This window comes from Pseudorasbora parva, chromosome 17 (assembly GCF_024679245.1).
Source record: "Pseudorasbora parva isolate DD20220531a chromosome 17, ASM2467924v1, whole genome shotgun sequence".
Lineage (NCBI taxonomy): Eukaryota > Metazoa > Chordata > Actinopteri > Cypriniformes > Gobionidae > Pseudorasbora > Pseudorasbora parva.
Window position 1 is genome coordinate 25,832,289 of NC_090188.1, and position 17,923 is coordinate 25,850,211.

A 17,923-nucleotide genomic window follows, 5' to 3' on the forward strand; every position below is an offset into this window, starting at 1 on the left:
CAACAGCCTCTTAAACGTATACAAACTCACAAGTCTCAGTTAAGCTCAAGTGTACTAAAAGGCCATAAGTAAACCAATATCCTTCAAAAAGGTCTCCTAAATATAGCGGATAAATAAAATAATGTTTAGAAAAAATAAATAGTGAAAGCCTTCAAGCACTGGATGTTCTGGTTTCAGCCTCATTACTAGCTGCATTCATGTCCTCATCTCATAAATCAAACACTTGTGATTCATCAACTCCCTGCTAAACGCGCTTGCATTCATGTAAAGTAGCCTTGATGACAACTATGGGTGAGTAAAGGCAAAATGCGCAAGATATAGTACCTTCAATGCTCTCAGATGGCAATATTGCTTCTTTATAGCAGAAACAAACTGCTGCAGAAAAAGTTAGGTGCCATGCAAAATGTAACTGCATTACTCAACACAAAATGTATTTGAGTAAAAAGTACAATTACTTATTCAAAATATTGTCAAGTAGAGAGTAAAAGTTGCTGATATCTTTGATACTCAGTACAACTACAAAGTAGCCAAAAAGATACCTAAAGGTGTTATGAACTGGCTTTAAAAAAAAAAAAAAACTGTTTTCAGAGGTCAACTAATGACGTTTGTGTGGTTTTTACATTCAAAAACATCATAACTTATAAGTACTAGGCTATTTTCCACACTGGTTTTGAGGCTCTCTCCAAAACGTTGGGTTTTGATGGGCGTGCCGTACTGGAGACACACGACACACACGCACACACTCACACACACACACACACACGCCCTTCAAATGTAAAGTCTAGAGAGAGTGAACAGCGCAGATCAAGAAAGGAATATTATTTCATATTTGAGATTAATCGGCCTGCTGACTGGCTTACGTTTTGGTACCCCGTCTGGAAAAAACATAGCCCCGGGATGTTGGCCTTTGCGACCCATTATGTCTGAGTCCAGCGTGCTAAAGGTATGTTCAGTTAGACACGTACACATAGACAAATCAATCTATAACAATGCAATACTGTTGCATAAATAAAAACCATGTTTTACTCTCAAGTGTGTTGAACCATTCCTGTCGGATCAAGTATAGAAGAACCAGCATTGTGTTTTAATCTCAAATGTCTACAAATCCGGCATCGACCTGAGATTTGTTTACAAGCGATTCCGCAGTGAAATGAAGTGAACACTATATGTCTTCCCCACGTGAGCTGGAACTTTATTAAAAGGAAAGCTTATGCAGAAACTGTGTTCTTCCACAACCAGGAATAGCGTAATATCTTGCTATATTCTTCAGCATGTTAATTGTTGTTGGCGAGCGCGAGGTGATCACCTCCGTGAGTCGGTGGGCGAGGCTACTGAATCAGACGTGCTGTAGAGGTGTTTTTTGTCGCTCGATGACGTATAGATATGCACAATCGCTTTCTGGGCCTGGTGGGCCTCTAGAAAAGCTTTTCTTTGACTAACAATGAAGTTTTCATTCAGGGGCGGCAGTAGCTCAGTGGTTCATGTAGGTTGGCTACAAACCGGAAGGTTGGTGGTTCGATCCCCGGTTCTACCTGACCAAGTGTCTAGGTATCCATGAGCAAGAAACCAAACCCCAGCTGCTCCCGCCGAGCTGGATGGCGCCTTGGATGGCTGACACCGCAGTCGATGTGTGAATGGGTGAATGTGAGGCAATATGTAAAGCGCTTTGGATGGCCATAGGTCTGTTTAAAGCGCTATATAAATGCAGTCCATTTACCATTTTCAGCTCTGAAACTTACAGGATATTATTATATTACCATGGCCTTTTATATAGGAAAAGCTCAAGGGAAAGTTGATTTCAATTTTTTTTTTCTTTAAGTACATTAACTAATTACATTTATTCAAATACTTTACACCACTGGTAGTGCTGCAGTTGTCTTAGTTGTTCACAGTCAGGGTTTACAAATCAAATCTTACATGTGTCTTGGATTGACCGTCTTGTTTGAAAAAATAATGCTAAAAAAAATTAAATGGTTTCATGCTGTGAGAAAAGCCTTTTGTTGACTCAGAAATGTCTTAGTGTAGACATGAACACAATAAAAAGGTTTTTCCACTGTGGGTTTTTTCTTCTTCTTTGTGGTGCCTGGAATTGTTGAACAGAGATACAAAGTCAAATATTATCAAACAGTGTGTGCGCACATGCTCCTCTAATACGGCAACAATCCAGTCAGCAAGTTAGCAGTCTCAGTTAACCCATTACATGCCGTGACGGCTGACTTCACCTCACAACTTGCATCGAAAGTCATTACCTGCTTTGTTGATTCTTAAGTGCAAAGATAATTGCACCAAGTAGGATGAAAGTACTTTGATTATTGTCTGGCGGTTCCTCTGAATTCTAATAGATCTAATTTTGCCTTTCCAATCCATCATCTGAGCCTCATTTCTCTTGCAAATTAACTAAGCTTTAAATGCACCACGATGAATGAGCAGGTGCCCTCTTAAAAGTAATGATAGTGTAAAATGTAATAAGTTGTGTTAATGTGCCAAAGTAGAATTAGCTGGGAAAATCTTTTGTGTTTTCCAGTGCATTTGTTGTTTCTCATTGCTGCAATACTGTCACCTGCCTCAGGATCCTGAATTTCTCCTGAGCTTTTAATTGTCTGCTCTCAAGCACGAGATTGCAGGTGGAGTTTGGATTGTGGATTTGGTGGAAGTGCCCGTCTGCCCTGTCATTGTTTAATCTGCTGTTGGGATATCTTAATTAGTCTTGACTCTCATTCTCCCAGAAGTGTGCTCTAGTTCATGGGGGACCCGGGCCTTGGAGCAGTCCCTAACCACAACTGTGATCAAAAAAGGGACATGGAGGTCATCAAAACAAGCACTGAGCTTAATAATTTACTATTCCCATCTAAGAGCAATCAAAAAGGTGTTCAGAATATGTTATGTTTTATGATGAAGGAATATATTCATTAAAAATGTAATTGCAAAATGTACAAAAATTTAATCTTTCCACCTTTCTTTAAAGAAATTGTTCTCCAAAATTTGTATTTGTTTCTTCTTCCATGGTTCATATAGTGACCTCTTGTTATCAAGCTCATAAAATGATATTAATAATAATAATTGTTTGCAAATAGTTATATTATAATGTATTTCAAATTCAAATAATTTATTCCTGTGATGACAAAGCTGAATCCTTCAGAAATTATTCTAATATGCTGATTTGGTGCAACAGCATTATTATGTTGAATGTAAAAAAAAAAAATGAAAAACAGAAAGAAAAATAAAACTGCTGCTTAATATTTCTGTGGAAACAATAATACAAGATTATTCGATGCATAGAAAGTTTAAAATAACATTTTATTTCTAATTGAAATCTTTTTTAGCTTTATAAATTTTACTGTCACTTTTGATCAAGTCAATGCATAAGTATTATTATCATATAATTATATTTTGTTGAATTTTTTGTTGTTGTACAACAATGTTTAAATCCAGAGAAATCTGCGATTTTAACTTGTGTAATGGCCCATGTCATTGCGTCGTCAGTCAATGATGTAATATCTGTGTTATCCACGATTTCTGGTGGAAACACCAAAAAAACGTAATTATATTATGCTTTTCATTAGACAGGTGAGCAACTCTTTGGATACTTTTATCGATCGAATCAGGCATACATATTCTTATGTTAATGCGGCATTTCAGCATACAATGACGTCAAGGCATATTCTGAGATCGATTGTTTGATGGGCCTGGTGTCAATAAAAGCTTTTCTTTGACTAACAAAGAAGTGTTCAGCTCTGAAACTTACACTTATATAACCATGACCTTTTATATATCAAAAGCTCAAGGAAGATTTCTCAATTCATCACCCCTTTAAGTTCAGGGAAGAAGGAGACGGACAACATAAACAACAAAGCAGAAAAAGCATCAGCGGCTGAATTCGACATAAGCGTAAAAACAGCAATGTCTCACCCCTTGCTTCATACCACAGCAACATTAATAAAAACTTTAATACATTAGCTCACCCATGAATATAATTTCTACCCGAGTCCTGTCGGATTTCCTTCCATCTGTTGTGGAAGCGAAGACGACAACTCCCACGATTCCACGCTCATTCACGGCGTCATCAAAATATACCTTTGTTATTGTTTTGAGAAAGCAAACTCTAGTTCTATTTTTATTTTTATTCTGAACAGAGCCGAAATCAAATATTGCACACATGATGGATGCTTGACTTCATGATGTTTGGTTACCAGACACTCAAGAAACAATTTTTGATGCTGTTGACATCAAACTGAGCCATAGTGAATAACGACAGATTTCCATCAATTTCATCATACAGTGCTATTGTATGGCTTCCAAAGACAGGTAGTATCCAGGTAGATATCACACACACACACAAAAAAAGCTTTAAAACCTATGGTCACCATGAAGTGTTGTTGTTTGAGGACTTTTGTATGCGTGTGTCTTATGGAAAACAATGACCATGTTTTGAAAAGTAATAAATTACAGACTGTTCATTTTTAGGAGAATGATTCATTTAATCTGCCTTTGTTGACAGTGTTTTTAGCACAGATAATAATATTTGTGTGGGAAAGTCTAGAAATAGCAATCATAGACTATGTGCGAGTTCTGCCAAAGCAGCTTGCACATCTAAATAAGGTGTCTCGTGTCTTTGATGTGTGCGCGTCCCTTTGGTGGTGCATCTTTTGCTACAAAGGGGCTGTAAGAACAGAAGCCGTGCTAGTCTCCCCCAAGCCGGCTGTTTGAAGGTGACGTTTGATGTACCTCACGATCAATCCCGACGCCAGCCGCCATACATGTCGCACGCTGTGGCGGTAAAGGAGGAAACGTGGGAATGGGGCTGTGCCGAACGAAAGATCTGTCCTGCCTCCATGTAGCTTTAAAAAAGCAGCCCATCAAAGCGACGGACGCGAGGCCCTCCTGCCGAAGATCTCACCCTCGTTTTCACCCACCATACTTTTCTCCCCCAAAACCTCTCAGTTTGCTTTGGCTTTAATTTAGGTTAAATTCACACATCAAAGGATCCCATACTCGAATGTTAAATCGATCTCAGACGATGTTTTCAGAGAGGCCGGATGGCTCGCATTATCATCGTGAGCATTAACAAACCATGTGGTTCAGGTTTCGGTCGAACGGTGCTGTTAACATACATGTTTAAAGCAGATATAATGCCTCGAGATAAACTAGGATGTTGAAACCGTATATCTTTTCTGGTCTCCATTCTCGACAGAGTTCCCAGCTAGAAAAAGAGAGGAAGTCGGCCCTCCGAGTGTAGCACCAGGAGACTCTGCGTTTCATTATTAATGGCTGTTGACGGTAGCCCATGGGCGGTGGCTTGTGTCCGTTAGAATAAGATAAGTCCCTGCTGTCCGCACCTCTGTCCTCATGGCGGCCGCCGCATATAAAACAGTCTCTCGGCTCGCTTGATTAGAACGAGGCATTGAAAAGAAGAAATGCTTGAGAGGTCAGTCAAGTAAAGTGAGCAAAAAGGCATCCATATTCAGAGCCAATGCCGTACGCTCTCCCTAGGCCCATTCTCTTATGTAAGTGCCCTTGACAGACTCATTGTGAAGTGATTGTATGCATTATTCCCGTTGATTGAGTTGAGGTGCGGGGCAGACACATCTTCCTGAGGGTGATTGCTCACCACACCTAGTGAGCCTCTCCTTTTTTCAGTGTTATCTGCTCTTCCCGTAAAAAGAATCCTTGACGGCTGTACGAAGAGATGTTTTCCCCTCCTTTCCATTCTTACTTCTTTCAGCATTGACAGCGAGTTACTCTCTTGCTCTGTATGTGTCTGTTTTTTTTCTTCTTCTTCTTCTTCGTTCAATTCTATATTTATTACCAGCTATGAAATCTATGCAAATTAAATTCCACACTGCTAAATAATAACAGAGCTGAAAAAACGAGTTATATCCTTTTACACAAAAGATGTTATAAACGAAGCTGTGTTCATTTGCATGACTAAGCTCAGGCGGTTGTTTGAACGCTTTAGTCCAATCCAAACAACGGCATCTATTTTACGCTACAGCTAATGGGGCCTGAAAAATAGTTGCATGCACCTTTGTATTATTCAGTATTAATATGCATGGTTCCATGTTACAAGTTGCATTATCTGTGTGCATTGATTTGTGGCCAGGACATGATTAGAATAGTAAGTGTGTAGACTGCAGACGTGCAAGGCGACATTAACAATCGTTAGAGTTAAATGCACTTCTGTTATCAGTATAGATAAAATTGTAAACATTCAACACTTATTTATTGCACAGATCACCCCAGAAAAGAGCTGTTTTACATTAGTGCTTCATTTAAATGTAACTTTTAAAATGTATTTAGGTTATATTATTACTATTTAAAATGTTCCGCCCCATGTTAAAATGCCCAAATTTACAGAAGAAAAAAAATCAACGCATTTGTACAGCCTGGTACAATTTTTTTTCAATTTTGCCCTTCATGACAACTGTGAGAGGGAGATTTTTTTTTATATATAACGCATTAGTTTACATTATATAAATCTGTAAATGTCTGCATAATTAAGGGCGAGGCCACTTTGATTGACAGGTGGATAGCCTTTTGTCTGCTGTCAGTTTGTCATCATGTCCCCAACTATTAATTATCATATGCAGTAAAGTAAAATACTCAAGCACTGTAAAGGTTTTGCCAAAAATTCAATAGGCTGCCTTCTTTCCTGTATTATTGTCTCTTCAGACCTAAGAACTGCACATGAGTTTCTTATGGCCTGCTGACTGAACTCCTTCCCACAAAATGATCATAGATATTAAGTGCAAACAATAAACATAATCAAAGTACCCAATATTTAAAGTGCAAATGAAGACATGCATGATACAGAGCGAAGAGATGGTTACAATGTGATAGCTTTTCATATTGGGAGATATTTGCATGCCTCAGGGAGCCGCTTTCAAACAGCGGTAAAGTAGGCCTATTGAAATCGCATTTGAATGCATGTGAATAGAGCGGTGGTGCTGAATACACATTTTAAAATATAAGTCTGAAATTTTTGCTGCGCAGCGAATCCTCTGCCACGCTCTAGTCCGCTAATATGTAACACACTCGTAACACACTCAATGCGAGCGCTTCTCTAAAACGTAATACGCTCGTCTTCTCGTCACGTGATCAATGCTGCACAAGACGCGAACAGCTCGTTCTAGTTGAGCTGATGGAATTGAAGCATAAAATATGCTATAAAAGCTTATTATATATTACTTATATATGCTTATTCCATATTTATATAAAAAGCAAAACTAGAGTGGAGGTGTAATGTAAGCATAGAACTGGCATATTCTACCCTAACTTCGCCCTCACACTCTTGTCATGATCAGGTCATGACAATATGACACAAGACAGCTTTTCACCTCAACGAGTAACAGTTTAGTCTTGCGAGATCTCGGGGCATGAGATCTCGTCCCACCCCTAGTCAGTAATTTTTTTTTTTTATGTGCATGAAAGTTTGAAAGTGCATTAAAGGTTGCCTTTATTTAACAGTAAAAACAATACAATTGTGAGACATAATTACAAATGTAAATTACTTTAAATTGTTACTTCAATATTTTAAAATGTTATTTAAAAGCCATTACTCTTTAAAAATCATTATCTATCTATCTATCTATCTATCTATCTATCTATCTATCTATCTATCTATCTATCTATCTATCTATCTATCTATCTATCTATCTATCTATCTGTCTGTCTGTCTGTCTGTCTGTCTGTCTGTCTGTCTGTCTGTCTGTCTGTCCGTCCGTCCGTCCGTCCGTCCGTCCGTCCGTCCGTCCGTCCGTCCGTCCGTCCGTCCGTCCGTCCGTCCGTCCGTCCGTCCGTCCGTCCGTCCGTCCGTCCGTCCGTCCGTCCGTCCGTCCGTCCGTCCGTCCGTCCGTCCGTCCGTCCGTCCGTCCGTCCGTCCGTCCGTCTGTGGTTCAATAATTCAGTTTTTTTTTTTTTTTTGTTGCCCCATGATGTTTAAGAATGGAAGCATCAGTATCTGAAGCTTCATGTACTGTATTTGCAAGTAAGCCAATCACCAGATTACTGCAATTCATGTAAACATAGTAATTGTTAATGGCAATCACCATTGAACATGTACCTTCACAGGGTTCATTCAGCGGTCAGCACTCGAAACGCAGCCACAGAAAGAAACACTTCCCACAGAGAGAAACACTTTACACAAACAGAAGCGTAAAGAAACAATCACAGGTATCGCTCAGTCAGAATAATGGCTCTTTTTCCCCCATCCTCACTGGTCAGTCTAGCTGGCTAAATATCTTTATGAGGTGAATTATACGACCACCTCAGTGCCTCAAGTGGGAAATTACAGTAGATAAGTCAAATGGAAATGGTTGAGGAAAAAAAAGCAAGGGAAGCTCATCAGCTACGGGTTATGATTGCCAGTTTATCTCCAGGGCATAGTGGACTTCCTTACTAAAGCACAGTCCATGACCTGCCAGTAACCCTGAACACACACATAAACACACTTTTCTGTAAATTCAAAGGCTGATGTGTCCATGTTTTTGCTCAGTTGGATGGTTCCTTTTTGCAAATATTTGACAGGGGCAATGATTTTTCACAATGGTTATATACTTGTCCGAAAGGTCTAATTTGTCTCATGCTTCTCCAATTGAATTTGCATTCACACAACCAGAACCTGCGATTCTTATCTCAGCTGAGAGAGTAGAGATGGTTAAGAGTGAGAGTGGTTATGAATTCCCTTCACATGTAGATGAAGGGAAACATCACTTGTCAATCATTGTTGTTGTTGTTTTTAATGTCTCCTCCAAACATACATATTCTCCTGAGTGTTGTTTGTTTTCCAGGTGGATGCAAAGAATAGGAATAGACCATCATAAGAGCATCTTCTTAGTGTACATTTGCATTTATTCATCCTGAAGCTAGCCATGCAACAATAATGATAATCTTTTGTCAACATGGTCTTATTCATGCATAAGTAAATTTAATGATTGTTTTCATCTCGGCATTGTCTAATCTCATAGTCAAGATGATATTTTTTAGGACATTTTTACCCTTGTCTCAGTCGTGTCTTGTTTTACACACCAGTAGATGAATGCTAATGCTGAATCAATACTTAATGCTTGGGGTTTATTTGGTGGCTGCAGGTTTTATTTTTGTTTTGCAAGATTGCGGGAAATCAGAAATCATAATATATGATTTTTTCAACCTAGGCTCATTGGAAATATGTGACTCTGCCTACATTTTGCAACACCCAAAATATGTACCTCCAGGTACGTTTGCCTGCACTTTTTGGTGAACCATCCACCGGAGGCGCTCCGCCAACCTGATTTTACAGAATGATTTTTTTTTTTTTTTGAGCAACTAACTCCACTCCTACCCTAAACCTTCCCTCTCAACAATGTAAAACACGTAACAGCCAAATAAATGTACAGTCACATGTATTTATTGCAAAAATTGACCAAAAAACTGTATAAAAGTATTAACTCATGTACAATATCTTCATGTGAAGAACAGAGTTGATCTTAATGTTTTAGTCGTTGAAATGATGATCGCACTCCTTTGCGAACAGAACACACACACACACGCACTCGTTCATTCATATTTCTAATTCAAATGATACTCACAAATCAATCGTTTGGCCTCGGAACACTTGAGATATTTGTACTTTCTGAATAAATTGTGCCTGCAGTCGTGTCTTTCGTGTCCTGTTTTTTTTTTTATAATACACAAATGGGTAGGTTTAGGGAAGCGTTTGAGTTACGCGTTCAAAATGTTTCTGAATATGTGTGTGTGTCCACAAGGTTAATGGATTTATAAACATACTAAATTGTTTTTTTTGAAAATGTAAACATGCAGAATGTTTCTTGTGATGGGTAGGTTTAGGGGCAGTGTGTGTGTGTGTGTGTGTGTGTGTGTATGTGTGTGATGGGTAGGTTTAGGGGTAGGGGCAGTGTAGGGGGATAGAATGTAACGGCGTTGATAAACACTAAAAAGCGATTATGAAAAATGGCATACAAATTGGCGTGTCATACATAAGCCATTTCATGAGATCAGTCTGGGAATGGAGAAAAAATATTACCACTTAGCGCCTCCGGTGGACGTTTCACTCCAAAAGTGCAGGTAAACGTACCTGGAGGTACATATTTCAGGTGTTGCAAAAATGTAGGCAGTCATGTATTTCCAATGACCCTGGGTTGGATATTTTAACTATTTATTTGTTTGATACAGCTGCAAATAAGTATTTGAACACCTGTCTATCAGCTAGAATTCTGACCCTCAAAGACCTGTTAGTCTGCCTTTAAAATGTCCACCTCCACTCCATTTATTATCCTAAATTAGATGCACCTGTTTACTGATGCATGGGTTTAGTCCCATGAAATCCATTTATTTTGGTTGTTAGCTGCATAAAGACACCTGTCCACCCCATACAATCAGTAAGAATCCAACTACTAACATGGCCAAGACCAAAGAGCTGTCCAAAGACACTAGAGACAAAATTGGACACCTCCACAAGGCTGGAAAGGGTTACGGGGAAATTGCCAAGCAGCTTGGTGAAAAAAGGTCCACTGTTGGAGCAATCATTAGAAAATGGAAGAAGCTAAACATGACTGTCAATCTCCTTCGGACTGGGGCTCCATGCAAGATCTCACCTCGTGGGGTCTCACTGATCCTAAGAAAGTAGAGAAATCAGCCCAGAATTACACGGGAGGAGCTGGTCAATGACCTAAAAAAGGCAAGGACCACATTTCCAAGGTTACTGTTGGTAATACAATAAGAAGTCATGGTTTGAAATCATGCATGGAACGGAAGGTTCCCCTGCTTAAGCCAGCACGTCCAGCCCCGTCTTAAGTTTGCCATTGACCATTTAGATGATCCAGAGGAGTCATGGGAGAAAGGCATGTGGTCAGATGAGACCAAAATATAACTTTTTGGTCATAATTCCACTAAACGTGTTTGGAGGAAGAAGAATGATGAGTACCATCCCAAGAACACCATCCCTACTGTGAAGTATGGGGGTGGTAGAATCATGCTTTGGGGGTGTTTTTCCGCACATGGGACAGGGCGACTGCACTGTATTAAGGAGAGGATGACCGGGGCGAGATGTATTGTGAGATTTTGGGGAACAACCTCCTTCCCACATTTAGAGCAATGAAGATGGTTCGAGGCTGGGTCTTCCAACATGACAATGACCCAAATCCCCCCTGCAGTGTGCAAACCTGGTTAAAAACTACAGGAAACGTTTGACCTCTGTAATTGCAAACAAAGGCTACTGTACCAAATATTAACATTGATTTTCTCAGGTGTTCAAATACTTTTTTGCAACTGTATCATACAAATAAATAGTTTAAAAAAATCATACATTGTGATATCTGGATTTTTTATTAATTTTTTATATTATTTCTATTACAGTGGACATGCACATACAATGACAATTTCAGACCCCTCTATGATTTCTAAGTGGGAGAACTTGCAAACTAGCAGGAAGTTCAAATACTTATTTTATTATCTTGGTGTTTTTTTTTTTGTTTGTTTGTTTTTTTACTAAAGGGAAAAACAAATGTACTCTTGATTATTTATGAGTAGATATCGTGCATGAACCAGACCGATTCTTACTACCATGGCTATCAATACTTTTATTTTTTTACTTTATTTTATTTATAGGTTCCAAGAGAACAAGCATGCACTTTTCGTGTTTGGAATGAAAAATGGCTCTTGATTAGATGTGTAGATATCATTCACACGTTGTACAGCCGTAGCTTTAGTTTCATGAATTTATAAATGGTCTGTTCTGGTTCTCCATCCTCTAATTGAAGGGTTGTTGCTCTAGTGGTCCGGAGGTTCATGTATTATGCATAGAAAACAACTGGGCGCAGGCTACATTATGGTCCCATCATGCTTGCAGGGTCCTGCTGGTATGAGGAGAGATGATATTTCTTATAGTTACAGCCTCATTAAGGGGCCACACTTATGGCCAGAAACACACACACACACCCTGGACAGCATGCTGTTTAAGAAGCACTGCTGATGTAGCCATGACCCTAGAGATCACCGCAGCTAGTATTGTCTTGTCTTATTGTCATTATGTGATATAAGTGCTGTATGCCTCAAAAAAAAAACATGCGGTAAAGTGTTCTGAAAGAAGCAAAATAAATGGTAAGCCTCGATTTTGTCTCAGAAGAGTTTCCCAGTGGCACATTTTTTTCTGTAGATAATTGACGCACAAATATTGTATTGCAAGGGTTGTCAAATCAACAAAGGCACACACCTTATTAATCTTTAATGTATACTAGGAAGAAGTTTACGAGTTCTGTGCTTAAGGTGACCGAATGATTAGTGTAATGGTGGTTTTCTAGTTTGCGTAAGCATTATTTTTGTCTCCTTGAACACTGTCTGTATTTCTTCCTTAGAAATGTCCTATTTTAAAAGAGAAAGAAGCCATTGAAATGCGTCTGCCTGTGTAAACCCTGAAAGGCAGCTTGTCATTGGTGGAATGAAATAAAAACTGGTGAGAACACATCAATAATTGACTGAGCTTTTATTCATAAAGAACAGGATTATGTAATGAGAAAAGCTCTCAGGCTCCCCCTCGCACTCCCAGCTCTCATTTGCCGAACCACTAAAGATAGAAATCTTTGACTGAATAATGCAAACACGCTTCTCGTTCCTGATCCTTTCTGTACACAGACTTCAGCTGAACAGGAAAGAGCTATTTATATGTGACGATCACTGTGCATTCACTATGACAACATTAACAGCTGATCTTTGGTTATGGTACAGTAACAGTTTACAAAACACAGAGAGGATTAGATTTATCTATCCATCCGTCCCTCTATCTATCTATCTATCTATCTATCTATCTATCTATCTATCTATCTATCTATCTATCTGTCTGTCTGTCTGTCTGTCTGTCTGTCTGTCTGTCTGTCTGTCTGTCCGTCCGTCCGTCCGTCCGTCCGTCCGTCCGTCCGTCCGTCCGTCCGTCCGTCCGTCCGTCCGTCCGTCCGTCCGTCCGTCCGTCCGTCCGTCCGTCCGTCCGTCCGTCCGTCCGTCCGTCCGTCCGTCTGTCGTTATATTGTTTTATCTATTAATCGTTCTATCTATCTGGCTGCCTGGCTAAATTGAAGATTTACATTTTTTAAACTCTACTTAGATTTAAATGTTTTTTTTTCTTTTCTTTTAAAGCTTCTTTTTAGGGTGCACTTCCCTGTTTCTGTTTTATCTCATTTTTCATTAGCATTGAGCCAGTACAATATTTAGATCAGATTTTAATTGGCAGGAAATTTCGGCTCATTCTTCCTTGTGCATTTACATCGTGTCTGCAACCTAAGAAAAGAACATCCGGCTATTATGATGGAAGGTGTGCTAGTAATCCTCAAACAACTTATTTTTTATATATACATATATTTTAAGTGATTTAATAATTTCAAACACTTATGTTGATAGAGATCCCAGATTTCTGTAGTGTTCCATTAATCCTTTTTATAGTATTTTATGATGTACTGTAATGTTCACTAGCCCCGTTTATATATATATATATATATATATATATATATATATATATATATATATATATATATATATATATAATTTTTTTTTTTTTTTTTTTTTTTTTATAAATTAACTAGATAGTATACTGTTGTGAGAGCTGAGGCTGTGTGACAGATTAATGCGTTGGTTCACACTGAAAACAAAAGTGATGTTTAACATGGCACAATATCTGTAAATCTGAACATATTTGAAATGTAATATACAGTTATGGGCAGCATGGTTTGGACCAATGAGATTTGGGCGGGGCTCCTCAGCACGTGGCAGCATGAATAGAAACCAAGCAACTGACAAAATATCCTATTGCTTCAAATGTACCTGTTTTTCTCCTGGCAATATCACAAATGTGCAGATTAATAGAATAAAAACAGAGAATAATAATCTCCGAGTTAAATAGAGCACTCTGTAAAGTTGGCTTGTTGACTCTCTGCTGTAAAATGCTGACTGTAAGGGAAGCGAGGGCTACAATAGCAGCGGGAACAGACCCGGCAAAGTGACCTGTTTATTGTTATTAATTGCCCTCTGCCGCCCACCTTACAGGGCCTGGAGGAGTCAGGCAGTAAGGGCTACATTATTTCTCTCTCAGATTCATGCGCAGCTTCCTTAACTCCCCTGTCATCACTGCAATGATTTAATTAAACCAGCCCGCTCGCCTCAGACCAGCCTCGCCACTGACTGACAACCCAACACATTACTATGCACAGGCAGCAGGAGGGCGGCTCGAGCAGATATGAATGTATGAATAGATAGGATAAAAGAATGGAGTAATTGATTTTCTATCTGCTCTTCCATTTCATTAACTGAATAAATGTACTTGATTTTGGGCAGTTTTTTGGCTTGTTCAAATCAGCCCCTTTGTTCCATTGTTGGTTCTTGTCATTGTTGGTTGACTCTTGTTTATGTAGCATGATAACGTGTCAGAAAAATAAGTTGTTTTGTACCCAGTAGAATTGGAAAATATGCGGATACATTCCCATGATCCTCGGCAGTCCTGAAACAGTTCTATTTGTCATTCTCTTGTACGACTTGCCTTTGAAGATCTGACAAGAAGCTTTGTTTTGTTTTTGTTTGTCATGTGGGATTTGTCCTGGTGTTAAGCAGTGTCACCGTTTTAATTGGAAATTCGTGTTATCTACAGTGGCATGTATTTACCTTACAAATTATACACACACAGCTTTACGTTTTGACAGTGTACAGACATAAACTGCTCTACTTTTTCTTTCTTTTTTCTTCTCCCAGATGTGATCCATACTGTCGGGCCAATCACCAGAGGAAATCTGGGCCAGTCCCAAAAAGATGACCTTGAATCATGCTACAAAACCTCCCTCAAGCTGATGAAGGACAATAACTTGAGATCTGTGGTGAGTTTGAGACAGATGTTAAAAACAGTCCACTGTGACAGAGTTGACTTTTTTTTTCAAGACGGTGTTTTGAAATCTTGAAGTGAACAGAATAACAGTTTTGAAGATGATTGTACAATGATAGTGTTGCTGTTAGACACACTCCATTGTTTGCACCCTTGTATTTGATGGATGGATGGTTGCAACACAGTCTGTGCTGCTCTTTTTTCAGTAGGGCACAAGAGAAAAAAATCAGATGAAAAGACTAACAGGCAACATTTTCTGTTGGTTTCCACATGGGCTTTATTGAATGCCCTGCCGTGATGCCCTCTGTTGCTCTTGTTGTTGTTGCCGCATTCATTCCCACATTTTGAATCTTGAATCAGATAAAGACAGATTTCACACTTTCACGCAATTTTTACATGCTTTTTGTTTTGTTTTAGTCAAAGTCTTTGTCTTTTGATGAAAATATTTCTTAACATTTCAAAAATTTCTTCTATGTTCTAAATGCATTTTATTTTGAACCAATTATCTGTTTATGTTTATTCATTTTATTTATTATTTTTTAAGTTTTGACTATAATTTTTCAATCAAAATTGTAATCATAATTCCGTCTTTCAGTAAAATTTCAGACTTTACACTGGTGACGTATGCTGAACTTCTCCAATCATTCAGTCCATATAAACACCACCTTTTTTCTTTCTTTTTTCCCTCTGTCATCCATTCAAGAATAAACAAAGCGTCAATGATGCCCATTCATGAAACTTTCGTGTATATGAGTAAATTTTAATTTGTGCGTAAAACAGATCTACCCAAAAAACACCATCTCTGTATTCACAAATGCTCCATAAACATTATATTTGATAGTTAAATGTGTGTATTTTAATAAAGTCCAATCATTCATAAACAGGTTGTGTGCACGCTCATTGACAATTAGCATAATCCCCACCTATGATTTAAAAGTACGCAAATTACGTGTGCAGGAACGCTGTGGGATCTTCTGGACTCCCTTCTCAGGTTTGGCTCCAGTGTATTGTATAAATGCTAAAGAGACTAATTGGCCAAATGCCTAACAATAAATATTCAATTAACTTATGCCCACCAAAGCGTTTTTAGCCAGCTGAAAAAATGCCAGGCACCCTTCTGAAAACAGCCAGCTGGTGGCGTTTGAGAGCGTTTTGGAGGCACAGCGCATTTCCAGCTGAGAGACACTATGATGATACAGAATATGCCAGGCAGTAATGTGCCATCATTTTGAAGAATATTACTGGATACAAAAAATGCAGTAACCAGCAATATTAACATCTCTGTTGTTGTTCAGTCGTTGTACAAGTAGGATGGTTGGTTGGTGTAGTATTTGTACCGCCCCCTCCTCCGCTGTGATTGGACGGCTGGGTTAAAAGTGACACTGATGAGTGCTGCGTTTAGCCCAATTTGAGTTTTCAACACTCAGCTACAAATAAATAAATAAGAATAAAATGACAGGGCAAACAAGCTTGTGAAATATGATTCAAAAGTCATCAGTTTGCCTAAAATAACACAAAACAATCAACTGTTTTACTCGCCATTTACACGTGGCAGGGAGAAGGTCTGCGTTTCTTTCGTATCAACTAACATTTTAAAAATACAAAAAACATTTATGAATCTGAAAATGTACGTACAATTTACGAATGATTTACACAAAAATTCGTTCCTCTTGTTTCATGAATAAGGCCCAATAAATTTTTAATTAAGGTATTTGGAAAATAAAAACAGTGCAAACGGAAAGCGAAAACACAATCTATATAATTTCTCTATATGAAGATATGTATTCAAGCCACAGAAACATGCATAATTCACATTCTCTGAAGTCAGTATGTACATATATTTGGCTGAAATCATATTTCATGATTTTGAACAGCCAGACTCGTAGTTGGGTGCTGTCGTTGTGCGTATGGTCATAGAAAACAATGTGCCCAGATTTGTCTCAGTGTGTGACTCTCTATTTTTTTGCTAATATTTGAGGCTCCTTTTAGGGAAAGGGCTCTGATAGCAATGCCGTGCAAAGTGTTAGAACATATTTTATGAATTATAACCCGCCAAATTGGATAGTGTGTTGATATGCGTTGATATGGAATTTCACCTGCGGGTGGTAATTTCAAACCCTGGTTTCGCCGTATGTTTTAATTAAAATCAGTTAATTATCGCCATGATTAAAAAATGTTGGTGTCGTCCTCGTTAGCGCTGAAGAATTTTTTTAATCAGTAGTTGTATCAGAACTCTTAGTTACATTACTATATTTTGAGGGCACTTGCTGAGTTTAAGAAACTTTAAGTTTCAGGGTTGATTATTGCAACTAGGTATCAAGACAATTCAGTGAATCATAACAAAGGTTTTATTTTGCAGGCTAGCTTTTAGAGAACCATGAACACTGTATGTCATATAGCCAAATAAACAGCAGGAATGGATAAGGCTCATATTTTCCATATTACAACTATGTTCGGATTGTTTCTCAGCTCTGTAAAGTGCCAGACAACCTCAGGCTTTAATGAAGCTGGCCAAAGACCAGCAGCTTTGGACCAGGAAGATGTAGAGTCTGATCGTGCACTGTTCCAGCTGCTGACCCCATCTCCACCATCTGGTGCGCATGAGTTATGGATCTGTTTTAATCCATGGTGGCCACAACCAGAGGGGCCGTGCACATGACAGACCAATCAGCTCCTTCATCCAGATCAGCCGAGGCCCCTGAGTGGATCTCTCACAATTAGCCATGATGAGACAGTCTTTGCGGGACAAATCACTAACTTCAGCACTTGATGAACCGCTTTAATCACACTGTGAGGATTGAGAGGTCTGCCGTCATCATCATTACAAGGGTGGAATCGTGCAGTTAAGGTTGCACGAATCACTTTTGGCTTCTAGAAATGCACATGCCTGCCATGAGTGACTGGAAGTCAAATGCTAATTAGCAATTCTGTTTACTCTGTGTTTACTCTGTGTTATCTTATGGCATACACAGACCTTGCAGCACATGTAGAAGGTCATGAATGAGACTGGGGTTTGGGATATATATCTATTTACTCCCGATTCATAGCCCAGAGATTTTTATAGGCGTC

The 17,923-nt window shown here is 38.8% G+C and overlaps 1 protein-coding gene across 1 annotated transcript in view; it reads left to right on the forward strand.

Moving 5' to 3' along the window:
* The window catches only part of macrod2 (mono-ADP ribosylhydrolase 2), a 667,187-nt gene that overhangs the window by 423,373 nt on the left and 225,891 nt on the right, over positions 1 to 17,923 (forward strand). The window contains exon 6 of the mRNA XM_067422444.1: positions 14,728 to 14,849. Within this exon, the coding sequence (XP_067278545.1) occupies positions 14,728 to 14,849 (122 nt within the window). The remainder of the gene's footprint in view (positions 1 to 14,727; positions 14,850 to 17,923) is intronic.